Here is a 24,433-nt window from a genome sequence, read left to right on the forward strand (position 1 = left end):
TTTTTGTCATTTTATCATCATTTCTTGTCTCATGCCAGACATACATTAGGACAGACATACACGGCTGTCCGACCTCAGAATAAATTGAGTGTCTTATTCCATTTCCTCTGGATCGATATCTTTTGTCCGCATCGACTTTAGCCTTTGAGATCAGCCGGCCCTAAGCGGAGCAATAGCAACGAAGCTGTCATGCTGTTCGCACCAAACGGGCTGATCCGCCCAAACGCTGCCGCCTACAAAGCTGCTGTAATCCGACCCCAAAAATCACTAACTTCCTCGCAGAATGGTATCACCTCCGCTCCGTCTTTCCACTTCCACCCTTGTTTCCATCCCCTCAGCCTCCTCACCCAGCTCTGCACTGCTTTTCAGCATCCTCTCATTTCCATATCTTCCTTCAGCCCTCAGACGTTGTTCTGCCTCCCACCATGACCTCTTGTCAGAGCTTCAGAGAGTCTCTCAGAGCTTGTGATGGTTGAGGATTGTTAAGTTGCCAGCTGCAGCTTTAATGATTGTGCCTTCAGGCCGAGATCAGCCAAAAAAAAGAAGAAAAAAAACATACAATTGGCATTTTTCTACTGAACATGAACTTTTGTGGAATATGTGGTTGAATTTGTTTATAAAGCCAACATAATTCTTAAGTTAGAATTAAAGAATGTTTGCCTAATTAAAATTGATCTGTATATATGTTTTGTGGTTCCCAATGAGTGAAGCATTTGAATTGGGTCCACTGGTACAAATTGAATCTTCTGTGTGTGTGTGGGCGTGGGGGTGTGTGTGTGTGGGTGTTCGGTGCATGCGCTCTCCGTTGCTTTTGCTGCTCAGGGTTCGACTGCAGCTCTGCGCCACGTCCTGCAAACACGTTGCAATTAGCTTCATGCGCTCCACTGCATCCCCAAACAGCTCGCTGATGAATTCAATCAATTTGCCCTAATTATAGCTTTCACAGAAACACCTCTAATCTGACTAAAACTTAGCGTTGAGCTGTGGCAGGTAGCTGCATAAACTGCTGTTTGTAGAGGGATGTTTGTGTATGAAAGAGTGTGTTAATTTGTCCTAATTTTCACACATCTTCTGACATCACAACCTCAAATATAAATGGGGTTTATTGGCATTTTAAATGGCGGACTAACACAAAGTAGTTTAAAACGGTGGCCGCTTAAAAAAAAGCAATCTGGAGAGTTTGGCATTCACTTTGTCTTCACCTCCTCTACTTTGAATAAATATGCTCAAAAAACTTACAGGGCAATCCTGTGGAAGAGTTGAGGCATGTATTGTTATGGCCTAGTCAAAGCCCAGACCTAAATCCAAATTAGAGTCCAGCGTGACACTGCACAATCAACGTTACATCCTTATCTAATTTGATGATGACTTGCGTGATTTACAAAGGCGAATGTTTATGTATTTTACTCGCTGGAAATGGTAGAAGCATATCGCTACACTCATGGCAATTAAAAGAGGGTTATACAAATATTGACCAATGTGGGATAACTAAATATGCAGTACCGATTTTCAGATTCTTATTTGTCAAAAATAAAATAGATAATTGTAGGCTTTTCTATCCCCTTGCCAAGTGTGCTCTGCTTTGTGTTGCTCTGTCACAGAAAATCCCATGAAAGTCCAATGAAACATGTGGTTGTAGTGTCTCAAAATGTGAAAAGGTTCAAGGAGTACAAACACTTCTTCAAAGTAAACATGTGACTTTGACTCATCTCCTGTTCTCCCTTCAATCTTTCCCTTCAGACATTGACGACTGCCAGTCTAATCCGTGCCAGAACGGAGGAACCTGCATCGATGAGATCAACTCCTTTGTGTGCCTCTGCCTGCCCAGCTACGGCGGAGCTACTTGCGAAAAAGGTAACAATGCATGCAGCGAGCGCTGCCTTCCTCTTTTTGTTGTGTTGCGTGGCAGCAGAAGAAGAGCAGAAAGATGATAATGAAGAGATGTAGATGATAGAGGGGAAGGAAATAATTGGGAGCAGAGCAAGAAGTTTGGAAAATGAGTTTAAAAACAGAAAGACAAGAACACAAAAATGAGATGAAGAGGCTGCAGATGCGAGGTGGTGGAGTAGAGGTTGAAGAACTGGAAAGGATGCGGGGAGATGCTGATGACATGGGCATAGGAGGAGAGGAGCATGCTTAAAGAAAGTGAAGAAAACGAGACTGAGATAGAAGTTTAATGAGGGTGTGTGAATGGAGGGAGGGAAGAGGGGGAAGGCAGGAACAAGAGAGGAGGAAGAGAAATAAATACAGGGAAGCCCTGAGAGATAATATGATGGATTAATACAGAACACCTGCGTCCAGATGGTTTCGTTTTCTATGAGGGGAATTTCTGTTTTATGGAAATTACCAAAATTCCCACGTGAGGAGAGGGCAGTGGAAGAAGGTTAGATGGAAATATGACAGACATGTTCACTCCAAAGCTACGGGGAGGGAAAACCCACAGCTGCTTTGTTTATTAGTATTCCTTCTGACCTGATTTTGACCCTCGCTGTGTGTTCCTGTTCAACACAAACACAAGAATAGCCCGTTTCATTCAAACTGAAAAAAAAAAAACTGACAGCTGGGGAAGAACAGAGTAGCAGAAATTCAGGAGAAACTGATTGAAAGTTTGTCTGTTTTTCTATACTAATTCCTATTTTATTAGCAGTTTGCAATTAAAAGGTCCATGCAGTCCTCTACCTATTTTCAATACTCGTTTATTCTTGTAGGGTCCCAGCAGGGCTGGAGGCTAAATTCAGGGGTCATTGGGTGGGAAACGGGGTCACATTGACAGGTCGCCAGTTCATCGTAAAAACATCAATTCCAAACTCTTACATTTACCAAATACGTACATCTGTGGCATGGCGATAAATCAGCATTCACGTCAAACGCATTAGTGATTCGGTTCAACTCATCTGATAGAAATCATTTCCAGAATTTCATCTTGGGGATATTTGCAGAAATATTAGAGAAAATATCACTAATATATTCCATCATATTTCAATAAAATAACACGCCTTGCTGTTTTTCAGCAACGGCATGAGAGAACATAAGAAATAGGAGGTTTTAAGAAAAACATAAATTTTGAGTATGCGAGAGAGATCAACGTGCAGAAAGATGCTCAGAGACTTTGATTTATGACTCATCGTTCATCTCGACTTTTGAGTTACTGCAGTTTTTCATTAAAACAGTGGAGTACCTTGTCTTGTTACACTCTCAGGATGGAGCAATCAATGCCAAACTGACAGAGTGCAGAAAATGAAGCACAGTAAATAACGAACTATTAAATGATAAATGCCATCTAAACAACAATGGCTTTATTTGGCAGATTTAAACAGAGAAAACTGACCGATTAGCCCAGAATGTATCTTATTTTTTTATTTTGCTTTTGCAACAACTGCATGTTCTCCATTCCTGATCCAGTTTATTATATTTGCCTCTGTTTATGAATGATCAGTTGTTTGGACACAAGAAAGTGCTGGAATTACTTGGGGTGACAATCTAATTTGGGTTCATTTTAAGTGTAGAAGTGCATCCTAACCAGTCTGAAAAGAGATCAAAAGGTTTGCTTTTTACATATTTTGTGTTTTCAAACTGTACATTAGTCTTGGTTACACGTCTTTTAAAAGTGAGAATTTTTACCAGCCCTGAAAATGCTTGGGTGTGTGTCTGCGCTGTGACTTTTGGAAACGTATCGCGACTGATTTTAATACACTCAGATGTCAACAACATCAGCTGAGCAAGCATGTGACATTTGATATGAAATTTGACAATTTATTTTCTTCTTTCACCACAAAGATGATGCAAGCAGATACCCACATTTCAAGACCATACTAAAGGGTGTTGTTCCCTGTACGGTGCTCTGTGGGAATCTAGTTGGCAAACATAGATCTTGGATTTCCATTCCCATTGCTTGGAAACGCAATAAAAAAGGTTTGAGGTTCTCCCCACGTGAAACCAGACATTTTTTTCCTCGATCTGCATCCACCATCCACATTATAGCTGTATACTATCAGGAAAGCATGTTATCGGGACAATGTTGTTCAATACTGCAAAGAAGATATCGATTAAGATTAGCTCACATTTTACTGACTCCTTTCTTTAACATCACATTGTTCCCACAATTCTCAATAAGCGTCAACATCAGGCAATAAAAGTACTTTTGTGTATCGAGGGCATGGAAAATCCACCCAATTCTGCAAATATTTTACAAGCAGGCCGAATATACTTACATAGCAGTTTAAATGTAATATTCAACTAAAAATCAACAAAACAAAATTTGCATTCAAGCAGTCCTTTGCAAGTGCAGTATTGGACACATTAATGTTGTGTGATTTGTCATGTTGTACATTTGTAATCCACCTGCAAAAATGTTGATTTTTAGAAAAATTCCAAATGAGAGCTACACATTGAATCACATTTTACATGTGCAGCTTTGGTTTTGTGAGAATCTCCAGTCTAGCTCAGCTTTGGTCATCCTCAAGATCTACTTCTTCTAAATTTTAATGTAGTCAATGTCAATATTACTGCCACCTTCTGGCAGAGCACATGTATTACAGCATCAGCATCCTTTCTAAAATCACTAACAGTGCAGCATTAGGAAGCATTGATTTCTCTGAAAATGTTTGTGTTTAGCTCTAAATGTGTTTGTAATGCAGCAACTTTAAACCCCCTGCTTCACATATTGATCCTGGTGTGTATGTTGACTTAATGTCCTTTTGACAATTTTTACAGCACTTTACTAAAGAAGGTTCAGGTTGAATAAAATAGGTTTCAAGTACCTGTGCTACATCAGCTGGACTTTGTCCAAGTGTGCCATAAATTGATATATTTTAAAAAATACCTTTTTATTATTTCAGTTTTTATCAGAGGATCTTCATTTGATCTGATATAAATGTTTAAATACACTGCCTGGCCAAAAAAAAAGTCACCACCAAAAAATGGTCACACTCTCTAATATTTTGTTGGACCGCCTTTAGCTTTGATTACAGCCCGCATTCGCTGTGGCATTGTTTCAATAAGCTTCTGCAGTGTCACAAGATTTATTTCCATCCAGTGTTGCATTAATCTTTCACCAAGATCTTATTGATGATGGGAGAGTCTGACCACTGCGCAAAGCTGGTTGCTGGTTTCTCGATCAGTGACTGCATGTTGTTTTTTATGACCTTTTATTTTTGTGTTTTTATGCTGCCTTGCTGCTGAAATGTGCTATACGAATAAACCTGATTGATTTTTGGATTGATTGATTGATTGATTAACTTGCATGTACTGTGACCTCTGGTTAAACTAATATACTTCCTGTTGGCAGATGTTATTAACTGGAGTCACACATTCATATTTATTCATAGATTATTGGTAAGTTCAAGAAATTTTTGTAAAATGGACAGACCTTAAATTATACTACAAGCTGCAATGATGCGGTAAAATCAGTGTTACTAACGTCGGCGTTCAGTGGTCATAATGTTATGCCTGAACATTCCAATTGCCACAGTTAATGTACTGTATAATGTGCTTTTTTCGGAAACACATAGATCTTCCCAATTAATCAATAAAAACATGCTACTTGCAAGAATATTTGTTAGTTTTCACCAGAAGGATTTATGTCAAACGTCAACATTTTAAAGCCGTTTATGATGAAGTTATCATTTTCACATATAAGCATAAGTTAACGAAGGTGATGCAGAACGTTATGTCCTATATCTTGTCCCATATCAAAGAAATTGAGAACAGATTGTCAAAAAGAATCACTAAAATTTCATAATAAGCTGATCATTTACAATTCATAAGGTAAAATGAATCAAACTGCATCAGATTCATTTCAGTGCAGACACATAAATATTACAAAGTGGATTCTATGTGAAAAGTAAAATGTGGAAATCATTGCAAATCTCTAGAGCGGCGGTCCCCAACCTTTGTATTACTGCGGACCGGTCAAGACTTGGGAGGAGGACTTTATTCAGCTGATTTTAACGCTGTACAAAAGCTGCTGGAAAAGACAAGTGATTGGTTGTTGACTTACAATCCAGAAACCACGTGCTGCACTCTTGTTGGTTGTGCAGGAGGCTCTACTTCTGCTTTTCAAAGCTGTACAGCTGTATAATTGTGCATCAGTTTGCGGCCATTTTCAAATACGAGTGTAAACGTGATGGGGACGTAGCTAGCGGCAGCTTAGTTGCATTTAAAGTAACAAGAAGTCTTAAAACAGCTCGTTCTAAAAGCTCAAAATAGGCCGAACTGATTAAACTTAAATGACCCGAAGAAGCAGCACAGGAGCTTTTTAACAATAAAAACTCCCCCCAAAATTTAAGATAAAACAATATAAGACCATTTTGGGAAATTAAGCACCATTTTTAATTTGAGCTGAGGTGAAAACCTGCTGAGAGGCAGGAGAGGAGTCTGCCATGAAGAGGAAAACACGGTGGAAAGTCAGATAAGCTAACTAGGCTATTATGGGTTTCACCTTCCTGTCGGAAGCAGTCTGTTAGTTTCTTTACCAACAACATAGTGTTTTTATGTATTTTTTTATAAACAACTACCAAAGTAGTTTGAAAGTGAACTGAGCCAAGTGCTAATTCTTCACCGTTCATGCTCGGCTCTGGAGAACTCGAACAACTCTAAGTTTGTTTGTTTTCACTACATGAACTATTAGAACTAAAACCAGAACCGGCTGCGAGCTGAAAAATAGAGCAGAAAATGTCCAAACAGCAAAGAAGCAGGCAAAGAAACCAGAGGCATACGGACCGCTCCGGCCTATTGTCGCTGACGTCACATAGAGCCGCCATCTTAGAGCGGCCCGCTCCACTCGGTGCTACGTTAGTGAAGTATCAGCGCATTTAATTCATCATAAATCGCTAAATACTTAACAGATTTTCACGCCTTTTTGCTGGAAACCTTAACTAAACAGCTATCATAGCTATTAAGTTTTTTAAACAATAAAAAAAAACACCGACTCCAAACAACTTTTAAAAACTATTCGTCGCTCTGTTCAATACTCCCATCCTCACTTCCAACGTCTGTCATGGCACCTCGAATGATTAAGTGACACAGTTGCAAAGGGTCAATTTTTTGGGTTATGTGGAACTGATCTGAGCGTTTCCATAGAAACGAGCAGAAACGAAACATTGCCTCAGAACTACTGTGACCTCATTGTAGCTATGACCTCATCTGTGATGTGGTCAAACGATCAAAGAACTTCTGAGGTTATGAGGGCTTGTATTTCAAATCATCAGTTCATATTCAGTCATCTCTTCGAACTTCAACACTGTGTCTAGCAAAGCTTTTCGTTATGAACAGGATTTTAGTTGGCGTGTTTTTTCCCCTGGGTTTTGGACTTGGATATTTGGTTAGCACCAGAATGCAGAAGGTTTTTGACAAAATCTTTCCTGGTAGCGATTCAGACGAAAGTGTCTCTAAGGACGAGAGCACTGAGTCTGCATATGATGATTTCGATGCGTTCCTTTTTGAACCTTCCTCCACTGCGGAGGTTCCTTGCGAGCCTTCCCTGACTGGGAAGCAAGCTTCTCCGGCTGGGGAAGCTTGCTTCTCCCAGAATGATGATCTTGATGCGTTCCTTTTTGAACCTTCCCCGGTTGGGGAAGTTTTAGAGGAGCCTTCCTCGCCACAGAAGCAAGCTTTCCCGGCTGGGGAAGCTTGCTTCTCCCAGGATGATGATCTTAATGCGTTCCTTTTTGAACCTTCCCCGGTTGGGGAAGTTTTAGAGGAGCCTTCCTCGCCAGAGATCCAAGCTTCCCCGGCTGGGGAAGCTTGCTTCTCTGAGCAATTGATTGATTGTGCTTTTCCTTTTGGTCCTTCACCGGCTGGTAAGGACCCCAAAGTTGAGTCCGAAGGCTCAACTTTTGCTCGGACGAAGATGGCACAAGAAGACTGGACCCATGAAAAGAGCGCTGTCCAGACCACTGATATAGGGAAGGATTTCTCCAATCTTCCCTCAGAGAAAGAAACAGTTGAGTCTGGAAACTCAAGTGCTAGTTTGTCAAACGCAGCAATATATTGGTGCCATGCGGCAGTTGATACCTGGATCCACGAAGCTATCCAGGAAACTGTCCGAGGGAAGGATTCCTCCAATCTTCCCTCGGAGAAAGAAACACTTGAATCTGAGAACTCAAGTGCTATTGTGACAAACGCAGCAATAGAAGATTGGTGCCAGGTGGCAGTTGGTTCCTGGATCCAAGAAGCTGTCCAGGAAACTGTCCGAGGGAAGGATTCCTCCAATCTTCCCTCGGAGAAAGAGACAGTTGAGTCTGAGAACTCAAGTTTGACTTTGACCAAGGCAGCACAAACCGATGGGACACAGGCCCCCACTGATTGCTGGATCCAGGTACCGAGTGCTGCCCAGACCAATGACATAGAGAAGGATTCCTCCTATCTTCCCTCAGGGGAGACAGTCGAGTCTGGAAAGTCAAGTTTCGGTTTGACGAGTGATCAACTAGAAGCTTGGACCTGTGAAGAGAGCACTTTCCAGACCATAGTGGTACAACTTCTGTTACTGTTGTTTTTTGTTTTGAGTTTCTTGTGCTTTTTATTTTTATTACGGTTTTGCTTTTACTTTAGTGTATTTTTCTGGGGTTTATTGTTTCTGTACACTGTTTATAAACTTGCTTCTTTTTTCAGTTTGGTTTCAGAAATACTCTAATGAGAATGACTACAATTGGTATTTTTTTAAATTGTTACCCCGCTATAAAAATCCCAGTTTTAGAACATCCTATGTGTTGATGAACTGGACTAAATTGTTCAAAATGGGTAAAACAGCAGTAAGTGTGAACCAAAAGATGAACTGCAGTGTAAAGATTGGAAGGTTATTGAAAGGCAGAACCCTGTGAAAATAAAAACTTCTGAACAAATGGATAGTAAATTATGGGTTAATATGAGTAAATCATTTATATAGAATTGGGAACTGGAACATTAGATGAATATATGAATTATTTCCCTCCATGCTGAGAAGGTAGTAAACATTTAAAAAAATGCTTCAGCAGGAATATTTTATAAAAAGGAGGTTTTAGAGGGAGAAGAGGAAATCTAAGATCAAATAATTCAGGGTGTTGTGGAAAAGAAGGACATTTGGCCAGAAACTGTCCTGAAAAACAAAACGCCTGAGTATAATTAGAATCAGCTCTGAGTGAACCAGAGTCTTATAATGAGACATTGCATCCCAAATGAGATGAAGTGAATGAAATGGAAATTGATCAAACAAAGGAAGTTTTGCTAAATTTACACAATTTGCTATCAATGGTTAACATTAAGCCTGAAATAACTATTGGTTATTGGGGAAAAGATATTTTTGTGTGACACTGGTGCATGAGGAACTACTTGTAGAGAATCAACACTAAACTGTAATAAGACATGATTAAAAGCAACTACAGAAAGAAGAGAGTGTTGCAAACAAAAATAAGCAGGAGGGAAGCAACAAGTATGTTTATTTAGACTAGAGAACAATGAAGCACCAGGGAGGAGTTGCAACTCCTGCTCACAGCAGCTTGCAACAGCTCAGCAGGGGAGAACAGGCAGAAGCTGCAGCGGTGCTGCAACTCCGACCCCCACCAGGTCCAACTGACCACCATATGAAGCCCCCTGGCAAAACACTAGTGCATGATAAAAAAAAGTTACAACTTTAGAAGTAAAGCAACAGAAGACTCCCAAATTTTAAAATGAGATGAAACTAAAACATATCTCATGATACAAGAGCCAAATGCTAATGAAGCAGCAGAAGAATTAGGAGTTTCTCTTGAAATCCTTATCAGCTCTTTTTCCTGCCCCTGCAAGAGGTGAGAGGAGGTTCATGAAGGGGGGAGTGGGTTTGTTTTGTGGTCCATCTGACAATAGAGATAACTCAGGCTAGTGGAGTAACCTTAAACATAAATTGTGAAATCTAAAATCGCAAAAGATCCAATGAACCTTTTTCCTAAGGAACATAGAAATAGGCTTTTTAAACCTTTGGGTTTTGCTTGGAAACAGGTTATAGGAAGTTGTAGAGAAGTCATTATCATCGCATAACGCAGGATTTTGATGTAGTTTTTGTTTCCTAAATTCAGGAAACAATTTCCTCCATAGAGTGGGTTGTTTAAGTAAGCAAATGATTGATGAGTAATGAAATAATATGGAAAGTTTTAATTGATATCAATTAATTGATATATATTTAATTTGTATTTAAATATAAATTTATAAATCATTACATTTATAAATGTATATTTAAATGAGAGGATTTGAGATTTTGGTTTAATTTCAGGATGGTCATTTTTAACTAAGCAAGAAGAGATAACTGTGGCCATCTAGTGGTGTTTTACCTTGATAAATTTGACCATATTTACAGGTAAAACAGTAACAAAACGCCCCTTTGCTAATAGATCTTCTATAAGCAAAACAACTGCCAGCTAACCTAGCAGTTTGTTAGTGTGTAGCTCACACAATAGGTACCAATGAGGTCTCTACTGGAAATAGGTTTACTGATCAAATAACAAAAAGCAGCAGCAGAAATAAAAGTGTTAAATATAGAGGAACAAACTATTATGCACAAAAAGATACCTAGAGATATGCAATAGTGAAGCCCTGAAGTAGAAAAATGATTGTGGATAACTAAAAGGGCAGCTTTGAATACTGGTAGAATGTTTCAGGTAAAATAATAAAACCTGTTTCATCGAAATCTCTATTCATAGTAGTAGAAATTGTGATACATTAGCATGTAATGCATCATCAGGGGGGATAATACATTACGGTTTGACCTTTTATACAATGCCTGGCCAAAAAAAAAGTCGCTACCAAATAACGGTCACACTCTCTAATATTTTGTTGGACCACCTTTAGCTTTGATTACAGCCCACATTCGCTGTGGCATTGTTTCAATAAGCTTCTGCAGTGTCACAAGATTTATTTCCATCCAGTGTTGCATTAATCTTTCACCAAGATCTTGTATTGATGATGGGAGAGTCTGACCACTGCTCAAAGACTTCTCCAGCACATCCCAAAGATTCTCAATGGGGTTAAGGTTTGGACTCTGTGGTGGCCAATCCATGTGTGAAAAAGATGTCTCATGCTCCCTGAACCACTCTTTCACAATGTGAGCCCGATGAATCCTGGCATTGTCATCTTGGAATATGCCCGTTCCATTTGGGAAGACAAAATCCATTGATGGAATAACCTGGTCATTCAGTATATTCAGGTAGTCAGCTGACCTCATTCTTTGGGCACACAATGTTGCTGAACCTAGACCTGACCAACTGCAGCAACCCCAGATCATAGCACTGCCCCCACAGGCTTGTACAGTAGGCACTAGGCATGATGGGTGCATCACTTCACCTGCCTCTCTTCTTACCCTGATGTGCCCATCGCTCTGGAACAGGGTAAATCTGGACTCATCAGACCACATGACCCTCTTCCATTCCTCCAGAGTCCAATCTTTATGCTCCCTAGCAAACTGAAGCCTTTTTTTCTGGTTAGCCTTACTGATTAGAGGTTTTCTTACGGCTACACAGCTGTTCAATCCCAACCCCTTGAGTTCCCTTCGCATTGTGCGTGTGGAAATGCTTTTGCGTTCACAATTAAACATACTCCTGAGTTGTGCTGTTGTTTTTCTTCGATTTGATTTGACCAAACGTTTAAGTAATCGCCGATCACAATCATTCAGGATTTTTTTCCGACCACATTTCTTCCTGGAAGACGATGGTTCCCCACCATCCTTCCAGTTTTTAAGTTGGACAGTTCTTAACCCAATTCTAGTAGTTTCTGCAATCTCCTTAGATGTTTTCTCTGCTTGATGCATGCCAATGATTTGACCCTTCTTAAACAGACTAACGTCTTTTTCACGACCACAGGATGTGTGTTTTGCCATGGTTGTTTAAGAAATGAGGAGTTACTCATTGCATCAGCTGGGGTTAAATAACTTGTTGCCAGCTGAAAGATAATCGCCTATGCAGTACTTATCCAATAGGAGGCTTGTACCTATTTGCTTAGTTAAATCCAGGTGGCGACTTTTTTTTTGGCCAGGCAGTGTACCTTGACAATTTTGTTAAATTTATGTTGAGACTCTCGTTAATGTGCATCTTCAGTACAAACGCTTGATTGGTTTCCTACATTCCATTCTATTTAACCTTCAGTTTTGTGAACACTTATCTTCTGCTTTTTTGTGCCTTACTCTGTCCCACACACACACACCCACGCACCCACCCCCACACGCACGCCCCCACACACACGCCAACACAACCTTTGTGTGCCACACGTTTTTACATTCGCTGGAGCGGCGCCTCTGTTCCCCCTCGTGCTGTGTTGCTACCATCATGACTGATTGGGAGCAGCAGGGCTGATTGTGTATAACTAAACTCTCTGTTTTCCTGTTGCTTTTATCTCTCGTTGCCCTGGGCCTGCAGAAATGGGGAATTCAGCAGGGAAGAGTACAATTCTCAACAGACGTCGCTCTGTCATTTCAGCGGGATCACCATTTTATATCCAGAGGGAGGTTTGAACTGCAACTAGAACAGCAGAAATGAACTCATTTGTTCCACCAAAGCCTCCATCCATTTAAATGTCATCCTGTTGGTCCCTTTCCCACTAAAGTGCTCCAGTTTCTCTTCTTTTTTTTTTTTTTTTTCGTTGTGTGCTTCGGTGCAAGTGTTCCCGAGTGTTTGTGCTTGATTATGTTTAGAGGTAGGCATTGCGAGCTTCAGATGCAGGCCAGATACGGTCCGCTGCAGGCTTCCTCCAGTCTGTTACCATGGAGATCCCATCTTGGAGTCAATAAAAGTTAGCTGACAGTGCTCAAGTCCTCAAGTGACCATACTGCAAGAAGAACATTTGATAATTCACAGGTTTTATCGGCGGATTTTACATTTGTTTGTTTTCATTTTCAATTTCCCACTTTGAGACTTGAAGTTTAAGGATTAGAAATCATCTTTTGCCTGTAGTAAAAATAATTGTACTATTAAGCTTTACTTTATTGCAGCTTTTGTTAAATTTATTGAAGGTAAATACATTTTAACAGGAGATAGAGTGGGTAAATAAACCTCAATTTAGTGTTGACTCATGCAAAAACTAAAGCAGAGTCTCTCCTGCGGATTTTTTATTTTTATTTTTTTGCCTAATCAGAGAAGACACAAATGATTCCTCTGCAGCCTGACTGGGACGAAAATCGACAAAGAAAGCACAATACCTCTTCAGTCGCTTTGTTCCAATCTCATTTTTAATACATCTATAACTTAGTGATTCGGGTTTTTTTCTTTGCTTATGATTCTTCCTTCTCTTGTCTGTCTAGAGAGAAAAAAACTGACAATATGTGTACATCTCTGAGTGTGGATTTGCTGCTCTGCTATCCCGCTACTATCTCTGTTTGATGTTTCCCTCCTTGCCGTTCTCCCTCCGCTTTCTGCATTTCTGTCTCTTTTCTTCTGGTGCGGCGGTAAAATTATTGTTGTTGTACTCTGTTAGCATTCGCATGTTTGCACTCCCGTGTGTCATTCCGTGTGGGAACTTGTCGCTTTGTTTCGCGTGGGGCTGAAAACAATGATTTATGTCGCAGGTTAGTAGATGTCTGTATGGCGCTTTAACACTGTCTGGATGTGTGAAGGTTGGAGAACTTTTAGCTAAAGCAAACATCTTTTCTCTAACCCATCAGCGTGCAAACACAACATTTTACGTTCTTTATGTTACAATCACAATCCTGGGGGTGTTTTATTCGGCTGCAGTTTTCGAAGCATTTAAAAAAAAATAAACATTAGAAAATTGACCCAAACATATATATTAAACCTCTTTTTATATGGTAGTCCTAGTTAAAAAACTGTGCAACTAATTACCTTAAGATGTCAATTTAGTCTGAAAGAGAGTTCGACAACCTCAAACCTGCCGGGACTCTAAAACTAAATTAGCATTTAATGACAGCATTATACTACTGGACTGGACATTTTGTGATTAACATGCAATGCACACGCACCATTGCAATGCATTACGTCAGCAATACTGGTGGTTGGGAAAATGACAAAATATCTCAAAAATACCTGAAAAGGGGATAAAATGTTTTACTAATTGTCAACACTACAACTAGATAACAAGATAACAGTGTGATCCAATTTTGTCACATTTTGCAGGTCAGTAAAAAGTTTAAATTAAAAAGGGGCTAATAATGGTGGCTATATTTATGAGTAAAGGTCAGTTATGCTAGCTTGACTTTTGCAATCTTAGCATGTTCATGTGTTGTGTATTTCGGGCAGGTCAGGGTTTCCCCCAGAGTATTATAAGCCTGGCGGGCCACCAGGCTAAGCACTGCTTATTTAAGTCTTTTTAAAATGTTTGCATTTTTTAAGACTTTATAGTTGATATCCAGGTGTTAATCTTCCAATCTTTCAATAAGACATGATTATCAAGTGATATTTTCAAATTTCCTGTCAACTTTAACCATTTTTTAACTCAAAAACACAGCTGACCGCTGGATGAATGATTGCTCTAGCACCCTACCACCGGGCTTAGCAAGTTTTAGCTAATCAACCTTCCCTGTATTGGACCGAATGTTAACTTTGGGGTATTATGTTCTGGTCTTTGTGTGGGAAATCTTTACTTTTATGGTTCTGATACTGCAGGTACACTTGAACGTCATCTCTGTTTGGTCGGTTAGTGGAGCTGTTGTCAGTCTGTTTGACAAATGTCAAAATCTTTACCAATTGGCTCATTCGTTTGTAGAATGTTTTGATATTCATAACTCATCAAATGGGATTAAATATTTAATAGTGGATGTGGCTCCTACGATGTGTATTGTATAAAATTAAATTCATTATTCAATATAAAAGAGAAATTCATTCAGTCCTCTGATGCATCTTGACTGAACCGACAGAAACCAAATTTATAAATTTATATTTAGGGGAATACCTGTTTTGTGTATCACAACATCGGTTCATTAAATTTTATGCATACTCTTGCCTCATCAAAACCTACTAGGAAAGACGGGTTAAGAAGGTTATAACATCAGAATTTACACACAAAACATGCATTTTTAGATATGCATTTGACAACTACGCTCTTACTGCAGCAATAGTTCAGTTTTGCATTCAGTTTTTGACTGAAAGAATTAAAGGAAAACAACGCCCTTGTTGTGGAAAAGTCAGCTATTCTTTTCAAGCACAACGAAGTTGCACCTACTTTAGACACAGAAAACTAAACTTGCTTTTGACAGGGAAACAAAAACTAGACAGCATAATGGGGAACCGAAGGCAAAGTGGAGCACAACCTACCTCCTAAAGAGGTGAATCTGGGGCAAACAGATATACTTTTGAGTGTGTCTATGCCAGCAGCAACACTAGTGCAGTGAGGTGGAAGCAACCAACAGATGATTTACTCTGAAACTAATGAGGAGCAGAGCAAGACGGAAGTCACTAACAACAGCAGGGAGTGCATCACAAGACAGCAGATCTCATCCTGTTGCCACTTTTAACACTTGAAGTCAGTCTCTGTCCAAATTGGACATTTAACCTAACATAAGAGTCTTTTCTTATTGTCTGGAGACAATTCCACTGAGTCACTGGCTTTGCAGCAAAGCGTGTGGGGGACAGTGGAGAGCAGCAGTTTCCTTTCAATAAGAAGCAGCTCCAGAAAAATCTGACTCAGTATGAGTGACCAGGTCTCTGTTTTACCTAAGCACACAAGTTAATGACGGTAACTTTATTTGGCAGGGAAATGCTACAACAAGCTGATATTAGCTTATAAATTAGTGGAACTATGTAGCTGGGTTAATGAATGCTCATCGTGGCTGTCTGTGGTTTTTTATTATTATTTTATTTCCTTTATCAAACCTCATTGAGATTCACATCTCATTTTCAAGAGGGACTTAGGCAGAAATCTGCAACATGCAGCAACCTGGTTGCACAAAGGTAAAACAAGTTGAAACCTATGCACAAGTTTAAGACAAATTGAAAAATAGTTTAAAAGCAATGACACTGATAGATAGATTCATGTTGCGTGTTTTTAAGAACCGCTCAGAAAAAAAGTCCAATGAAATAAGATCCAACATCTTTAGTTCACTCTGTAGGAGCCATCACCCTGAGTGCGTGCTTCCCTTTTTCTGTTTGAACTCGTGAGAAAATTTTTTTTTGTTGGAGCATAAAGAATTTAAATAGGCTGGAGCCAAACTGTGTAGAGTTTTATGAATCGGTATCATCAAGTGATTGTATCTCCGTACGCTTTTTCACAACATAAACACTTTTCTTGTTTGTGTGGCAGGTTTCTCTCAGCCAGCTCTCCATGAAAAGCTTCATACTGTACAGTGGAAAGAAAAACTCCAACACTTTCTTTGGCATCTTAGTATTTTCACTTTAAAGATTGTAATGGCTTGACAAAAAGTTTTCTGTATATTTGTAACAGGTACTTTTGTAAACCTCTGTATTTCGTAATATCTGTATCTGGCTGAAACAGGATACAGGCTAACTCTATTTTTTCAGTTTTTCTTAAAAATATTAACAATCTAGCCAATATATTTACCTTTTGACTCAAACGTGATTCTATCCAGCTGTAAAACAACTATTGGACATTTTGGAGTGTTTCATTTTGTATACTGTAAACTGGAAAACTGTGTTTGAGTTATTTATTTATTGTTCTTTATATAATTTAGTGATCCTAGATTAGAGTAAGAGACACATTTTCTTCACGTCATCACAGATCCTGCAAAAGCTCTTTACATCTGTAACCAACAAGCTGCTTGGAAGATGAAATAAAATTTTGCGCATCTCTACAATTCTTAAAACCCATCTTTGCAGTAAACATTTCTGCTTCTAACACGTGTAAAGAGGGACACACGGTTAAGTCTAAGAAGAAAAGAAGCTGGAGCCCATTTGGTTATCTCGTCTGCAGCAGTTGCACGCAGAGAAAAAAAATACACACACACATGCACACACACATATAATTTTCCTGGAGTTTAGTCTAAACCAAGAGAGATTATTCAAACGGTGTCACTCTCACCCCAAGATTATATTAAATGCAGCTCTTTTCAAATCTCACATCATGCAGAAAAGCAGGAGAGTTATTCCAATTCAAGGTGCATAAATAGACATATTTTTTCTTAAGGAACTGTTTTTCTCTTTCCTCACTTAAAATAAGTTCAGACAGAGGGGAATGAAACTGTGAAGAAAGAAAGGAGACACAAAACTGGGGGGAGAAAAGCACAATAGTAAGAGCCGTATCTATTTTTCTCTGCTGTGCAATAATGAACATGTCTGATGGAGAGGTGTAAAACAGTCCTCTGAGCAAAGCTTCATGTCGAATCTGTTTCTTTTCCTCCTCGTTCTAATACCCCTTTCTCGTCCTAATATAAATCAGATTCTGCTCAGAAAGCAAAGTTAAAAACAGATTCCTTTTCTTGATTTTCATTTGTTGTTGGAGTTTCTGTCTCAAACATTATTCAAAGAGCTTGCTCTATTTTAAGATCTGCAACAGAATGCCTGCTATAATGTAAGAAAAAACTCCAAAACATTTGACTGTTAAGTGTTTTGATTTAAGCATTGGTTAATTTTTTTTCTCTCTCCTTTTGATGTAGTTGAGTAGAGAGCCAACAACTGGGTTTGTTTTTACGCAATCTTCCTGAAGTATATTAATGAAGTTACTAAGCTGAATTGCTGTTGATTAACCCGCTAAACCCAGACATGCTATCACCTCTGGGGTTAGCAAAGTAATTGCAATCAGATTTCTGTTTACATTGAATAGAATTGGATCAGTCGTGGGCATAAAACAGGGACAATCTGGTGACTTTGTCCTGCTTGTTGCGAAATTAACTTTTGATTTAGCTGAGTTTTAATTGGCTCTCTATTTATTCCAAACACACTCTCACTGAAACGTTTTTATGTCTTTGAGAAGATGTAGAGGCACATGTGGAAATAAATTCACTTCCCCAGAAGATGAGCTGTCTAAACAAAAAAAAAAAAACGATCTGGAAGCTTTTCAGTTTGATTTCCTTAATATTTACACAAAATACAGAGCAAGTAGGTAGGTTAGGTATCAAAGCTGGGACCAAATTAACAAACAATTCATTAATAAAACAAGTGTATTTGGGCTTGTGATGATTTGTGTACCTTTGGATCTTTCACACAGGAAGGAGTAGCCAGTTGAAGGTGTTGCTACAGTATTTGAAAGTACAAAATACAGAGAAAAGACAAGATTTCTTCTGAGTGGATGGACAATCAGCAGATATTTTAACAAGGAGAACCAGAGTTTCATATTACAATGCTTCAGAATTTATGAGAAATTACATTCGGCACGTTTTTCAATTACACGTGTTTTCTTTTTCATTGTGGGCACAATCAGGTTTTATGGAGATTCAACAGTAACCAACTTGCCGTAGAATTGGCCATATTTTTGCTAGTGTTGGGGAAAAAAACTTGTACAATTGTATAATTGTATCCCAGTACAATTGTATAATGATGACAGCATGTGATATGGGTCCAAATATTTCCCTTCTTCCTTTAGACCTTTTCCATATATTCCAATTTGAATAAACTTTGGGGCTTTGGCTTTATGTATTTCCTTCAATTTTCATTTACCTCTTTTTCATTCTGTGACGTAAATGCTCTTCTAGTCTTAAGAATAGTCACCATGTGTTAACTGAATTACAGTCTGAAGCTTGATTAAAGTTAGTTACACCAATCCCATGTACATGCTCAAATGTAATTTTTAAATTGCAGTAAAATAACACTGTTTAATGGGTAACACTTCACTAAGAAGTCGTGTGGTGACTTCAGTTTTCTCTTTTTTTCTACCTGTCCACTGTTTTCTTGGCAATTACATGTTTTATTACTTTTGCAAGTAATTGTTTGTACATCTCAACAATCTGGCCTTTCATCTTTTCCATGAAGGAGTCCTGACAGTGTTTTAGCCTGACAGAAAATGACATGAAAGCCAGATTTATGTGCAAATTAAACCTTTGATGGGCCAATAAGCAACCTTTTAAATCTACATGCTATATTTAACCTGATATTCAATAATTTACTATTTTTGTCTTTTGTTCTTGTTTCTACTTTGTATTTTGAGGCTCCACTTACAACCAGGATTTCTGATCCCTCCCCGCAGACTGTGAATACTTGTAATTTCTTCCATTGTATTAAGACTTTGATGAGAACTGTACAGTTTTTTTTGTTGTTCTTGTTGTTATTTTTAGCTGTGCACATGAAAATTATTCACAACTGGCAGGGCAAAAAAAGCCTGACAAACATCTTGCTTGGAGTGCTCGAAGAAAATCACAGACTCCATGTACAACACATATCGGGATCTGAGTTTTTCCTGATAAGGATTAAAAACCCAGTGAGCCACTAGCTAAAATCCCTGGCCTACACACACACACACACACATATTCTGGATTTTTTTCCCCTTCTAGACAAAAAGGCATCAATTTCGTGTGCTTTTATATCAGCCTGCTCCATCGGCATCAATCGGCAAAGACTCATCTGGGGTATAATAATGCAGAATGAGTCCTCAGACTGGCATCGGTCATTCCTGTTGTGCTCTCTAGCTCCAACGCGGTAACATTCATTAGTGCTAATTGTGAGAATCACACTATTAAGATGTTCCATTAATCAACACCACGTTCATAATAGCCATTATTAATTCCTCAGCCATTTGCACATTCCTGACACACTCGCACTTTTTGACACTGGCTATCAGCAGATTCTCACTCTCACTCATTCCTTTCCTCAGCGGACCACTGTCATCTGCCCTCTCGCGAACGGCACACTGAGCTGTCAGCTTTCAAAGACGGCGGTGCACACACACACACACACACACCCCCACACCACGTGTGTAAATGCAAACAGCCGCTTCATCATTCGGGGGGATCTAAAAGAGCCAGGCACCCGACACATCACTCGACGATGTGAATAAACGACCCAATCAGTTCGCTGGAAGTTTATGGCCTTTTATTTCCTAACTGCTGTTCGCTAGAGTCTCTGGGAATATTAATCGGCCCCCACCTCCCTCTCGCTGTCTGACAGAGTAAAAATGAGAAAAAGGAGACAAGTTGAATAATGTCTAAATATTTGAAGAGGTTGATGTGATGTCGGGCTTTGAGTCTCTCTGTCAGCGAGTGGGAGAAGAAATCAGCAGAGACTTCGTTGAAGATCTGAGGGGGAGAAAACATGGCTTTTTATTTTTGATCTCTCTTTTTTATTTCTCTTCTCATCTCTATATCTTTTTCTTCTTTCTTTGTCTGTTTTCTTTACACCCACTCTGGAGTTAGCTGCTCATTTGGTTTTTTTAGTCCTCCTGAGGAATTTGCTTTTCTGCTTGCAGCTTATATTTCAAACCCATTGGTTAAGGCTCTAATCGGAGCAGCACTGGGACACCAGTCAGGTTTTTTTTTCCCCCTCCCCAACATAGGGTGTGTATAAAAGTGTGAATTTCTGTGTGCTTCCTCTCTCTTTCCCCTCCTGTCACACCTACCCCGAGTCTCCTGTCCCTGTTCTTGTAGATAACAAACCTTTCTCTACCTCCATGAGCCAAACTGGACCAACTCCCAGGGCTAATACAATGTACCAGCTGCCATGTGGGTGGACACTTTTAGCAGCCAGCAACCAGGTTAGATGCTGGTATAAAAGCCAAAGTTGGCTGTCAGCAGATAAAATGACAACCAGCACTGCCTGATTCTGGTTCCAAAAGACCTGAGACAACACTGGGCTGGTTGCTGCTCATCGGTTGTTTGTGCTTGCAAGCATGCTGAGAAATGTAGACTCTCTTCAGCTCTTTGCCGTCCACACCTCTGAAACAATTACACGTTGAGTGATTTCTTTAATGGAAATTTGAAAAGTGTAGCATACATTTGTATTCATTCCCTTTGAGTCTTTAAAGGACCACCATTCGCTGCAGTTAAAGTGCCAATTTTGTTGGTTTTTATTTGTTTCTACCAGCTGCTGTACATCTAAAGATAAGAAAATGTTTCTTTTCTCAAGATCAATTAGATTGGATTCACAGAATCACCTTTTTAGTCCTACCACAGACCCGTACTTAGATGTAATACTTTAACCAGGACGGCCCACTGTAATAGATGGTGGACTCCATGTTTTTACGTGTCATTGCTCCTACACAGCTGTGGTAATGAATGAAACACCTCTTATTCTCAAGTTGAGCAGTGACCTCACAATGAACCTTTTGATTCAGCTGTGTTTAACCAAGAGGCCATCCTAATGGTGCTCCATACTGTCTCTTGCAGTTTGGAGTTTGTTGCTCCTAAACCGTAGCTGTGGTTTTATATTTTGGGTTTAGTTTCATTGTCGGACTAAAACTTGAACATCTGGTCCACCTCTAACAGGTTTTCACCCATCTGCCAATCATATTCCCATAAACTCTAACCAGCTTCCCTCCTGAAGACAAGCACCCACCATAGCATGACGTTGCCACCACTGTGTTTCAGTGTGTCAGTTTAACTTTGGTAGTTTTGTGCCACAAAAAGTTTTCTACTTGTGAGTCAAGAAGGTAGATTTTGGTCTCCCTACCAAGTGAAGAAATATAACAAACCTCTTCACTGTTTGTTATACTTAGCATGTGGCAAACTGCTCACGAGTCAACAGACATTTTCTCCTTTTCCTAGTATAACATCTTAGTAGTAATACTTGGGTAGTTTTACAGCTGTGACATAATCTTTTGTCTTCTGATGCTGGACCAGTGCTGGGAAATAAATCAATAACAAAATACTGTATATCGCAATAGATGCATCATGATAGATTATTCAGTAATTTCACTGGACTTTGTCTCCAATTTACAACCGCACATCATTCTGGGGAATGTAGGCAGAGGAAAGACTTTAGTCATTCAACCTCTCACGGCCAACTAAGCAAGATGGGTGGCATCAGCTAACTCACACTCACTCTTTGGTTACCTAGCAATAACTTGTTGCGTATCTTGCGCAGCAGCAGCTTCGGGTCCTGCCATCGTGCTTCCTAACTGGAATGAAAACTGTGGATAGGATAGGAAAGGTCACACCGCCAGTATTTCAGATATTTAAAACAAAAAACTAACCAATAATTATCAATATCGACTGATATAAAATGCTTGTATTGTGATACGTTTTTCAGCTGTATCGCCCAGCCCTTTGCTGGAATTAGCATTACATGCACACTCTGTTTACTAAATAGGTGAGTAAAGTAGGCTGCCTACATGCCACGATTTGCAGATTTTTATATGTAAGAAACCATGTATCGTTTTTCTTTCACTTCACAAGTACTTTTTGTTGGTCTGTAACATTAAATCCCAATAAAATAGTTGGCATGGAAACTTTCGCGGGGCGATGCTTTAAAAAAACGTCCATTTTCCTTTTACAGATTAAACTTTTTACTAAAGGTAGAGGATGAACCACTACTGAAACATGGCAGCAATGCCTTCCAGAACACAACAGCCTTCTCCTGATCCTTAACGAGAATAAAGATTTCCTGCAGAGTCCAACTTACTGCACAGGCTTTGAAAGCCCAGTAGCTCACACCAACTGGATATGCAACCAAGTCTCAGTTCAGCTGCTCCAGTCACTTTTCTCAGTTGAGTGCTGGAGACAGAAATGGCTGTAGGTGAGGCTCAGGTAGCTCACTGTGTCCTGGTGAGTGGGGCATTATATGTGACGCTGCATTAAGGTCCCGAACTCTGTTGCAGGGTGTGACTGCAGAGCTGTGACAGGCTCTGTGTGGAAGATGTGAGCTCTGGCAGGGACCTGCCAGGGGCAGTGGGTGAAGACAGCGCACAGTGTCCTACTGAGATGAAGCTCTTGAAAGCCACGCTCAGCTTCTTTACTCTGTCCAGGATTTCGTCATGCTCTTCCCCGTTGTGGTTGAAGCCTCGGATCTTTGTCGTTCCCGTCCACACAATTCGCAGAGAGTCCTGTCAGACCTTTGTTTTATATTTGTATTTGTTTTTCATTCTGCAAACTTTCTTGCTCTTCAGTAAATCTTTGTGTCATTCCTTTTAAGTTCTTTGAGTTTTCATATCTCTTCAAATCTCTATTCTGCAGTTGGCATCATTAGTGTGTGCAAAAACAGCGGTAAAAGTCCTTTCAATTCTTTTTTCCCCTAGTGTTTCTAGTGAAGCACATTATCAGCTTGTCTCTGAGCAAGAAAAAGGCTTTTTTTAAAACACAGTGGAAAAAAATGTGACTTCTTTATTCTGTCTAACAAAAGATTGAGCTCCAAGTCTTCAGGGAAAGATTAAATACTAACATCCAGAATGTCAAATGAACGAGAGTCTCACTTCATGTTGAACCCTGTTTCGTTTTGCCCTGAATTAATGAGCCGGACCGGAGGGGCTGCTGAGTACCGGGAACAAGCCAAACCTGTTAAGATGGCTAATTGAGTTTTATGTTTTCAGCATATTTTGAGGTCTTGAGACTAAAATCTCTTATCACCAGGAGATATCTGAGGAGGAGAACTACACCGTGTTCCAAATTATTATGCAAGTGATATTTTCTCAGATTTTCTTAAATGGTCACTGCAAATGATAGTCAGTATAATTTTCAAGTCATGAACTATTACAGTATAAATCAAATTTTACTGAACAAAGCTCCCCATGAGAACAGTATTTTTTTCAAAAGTAAAAAACTCAAAATGCACTGTTCCACAGTATTATGCACGGCAGATTTTCTAAACATTTTATGGATCATAAAGAACTGCAAACGGTCATTCTTTGAATGTGCAGCATTAAGTGGTCACATGTACTAAAATCAAAAGCTATTTCAATCAAAAACATCTTAACAGACCGAGTTACATGTTAACATAGGACCCCTACTTTGATATCACCTGCACAATTCTTGATCCATTGAACTTGTGAGTTTGTGGAAAGTTTCTGCTTGAATTTCTTTGCAGGATGTAAGAATACCTTCCCAGAGCTGCTGTTTTGATATGAACTGCATTCCACCCTCAGATCTTCTGCTTGAGCAGGGGTGGGCAACTCCAGGCCTCGAGGGCTGGTCTCCTGCAACTTTTAGATGCGTCTCTACTTCAACACACCTGAGTCAAATAATGAGGTCATTAGCAGGATTCTGGATATCTTGACTGCATTTAGGAGGTGATTCAGCTGTTGGATTCAAGTGTGTTGGACCAGGGAGACATCTAAGAGTTGCAGGACACCATCCCTCAAGGACCAGGATTGCCCAACCCTGTGCTTGAGGATACTCCAAATAATTTCTATTCGGCCGAATAGTAGGTTCACGCACCGCAAGCCTCTGGAGGATCCTCCACCTTGAGGTTCCAGAGGCTCCAGCAGCTTCAAATAACTGTTTGCTGCTTTGTAAAGGCATTTTAACAGCTGCTCTCTTAATCCGATGAATTTGTCTAACAGTAACCTTCCTCATTATGCCTTTATTTGTACAAACCCAGCTTTGTTCTGAATCAGCCACAAATCTCTTCACAGAATGATAACGCTTCGGTCACTTGGAGGAAACTCAAAAAGCAATGAAACTAAAATCCCACATGCTCAGTTGATCCTTAAATGCAGAAAAACTTCAAACTGA

The 24,433-nt window shown here is 39.6% G+C and overlaps 1 protein-coding gene across 1 annotated transcript in view; it reads left to right on the plus strand.

The window, feature by feature from the left end:
• ncanb (neurocan b) overlaps positions 1-24,433 on the plus strand; it is a 179,222-nt gene that overhangs the window by 134,649 nt on the left and 20,140 nt on the right. Inside the window, exon 11 of the mRNA XM_032572020.1 lies at positions 1,741-1,854. Coding sequence (XP_032427911.1) covers positions 1,741-1,854 — 114 coding nt within the window. The remainder of the gene's footprint in view (positions 1-1,740; positions 1,855-24,433) is intronic.

The sequence above is a fragment of the Xiphophorus hellerii genome, chromosome 9, assembly GCF_003331165.1.
Source record: "Xiphophorus hellerii strain 12219 chromosome 9, Xiphophorus_hellerii-4.1, whole genome shotgun sequence".
NCBI classification, from domain to species: Eukaryota; Metazoa; Chordata; class Actinopteri; order Cyprinodontiformes; family Poeciliidae; genus Xiphophorus; species Xiphophorus hellerii.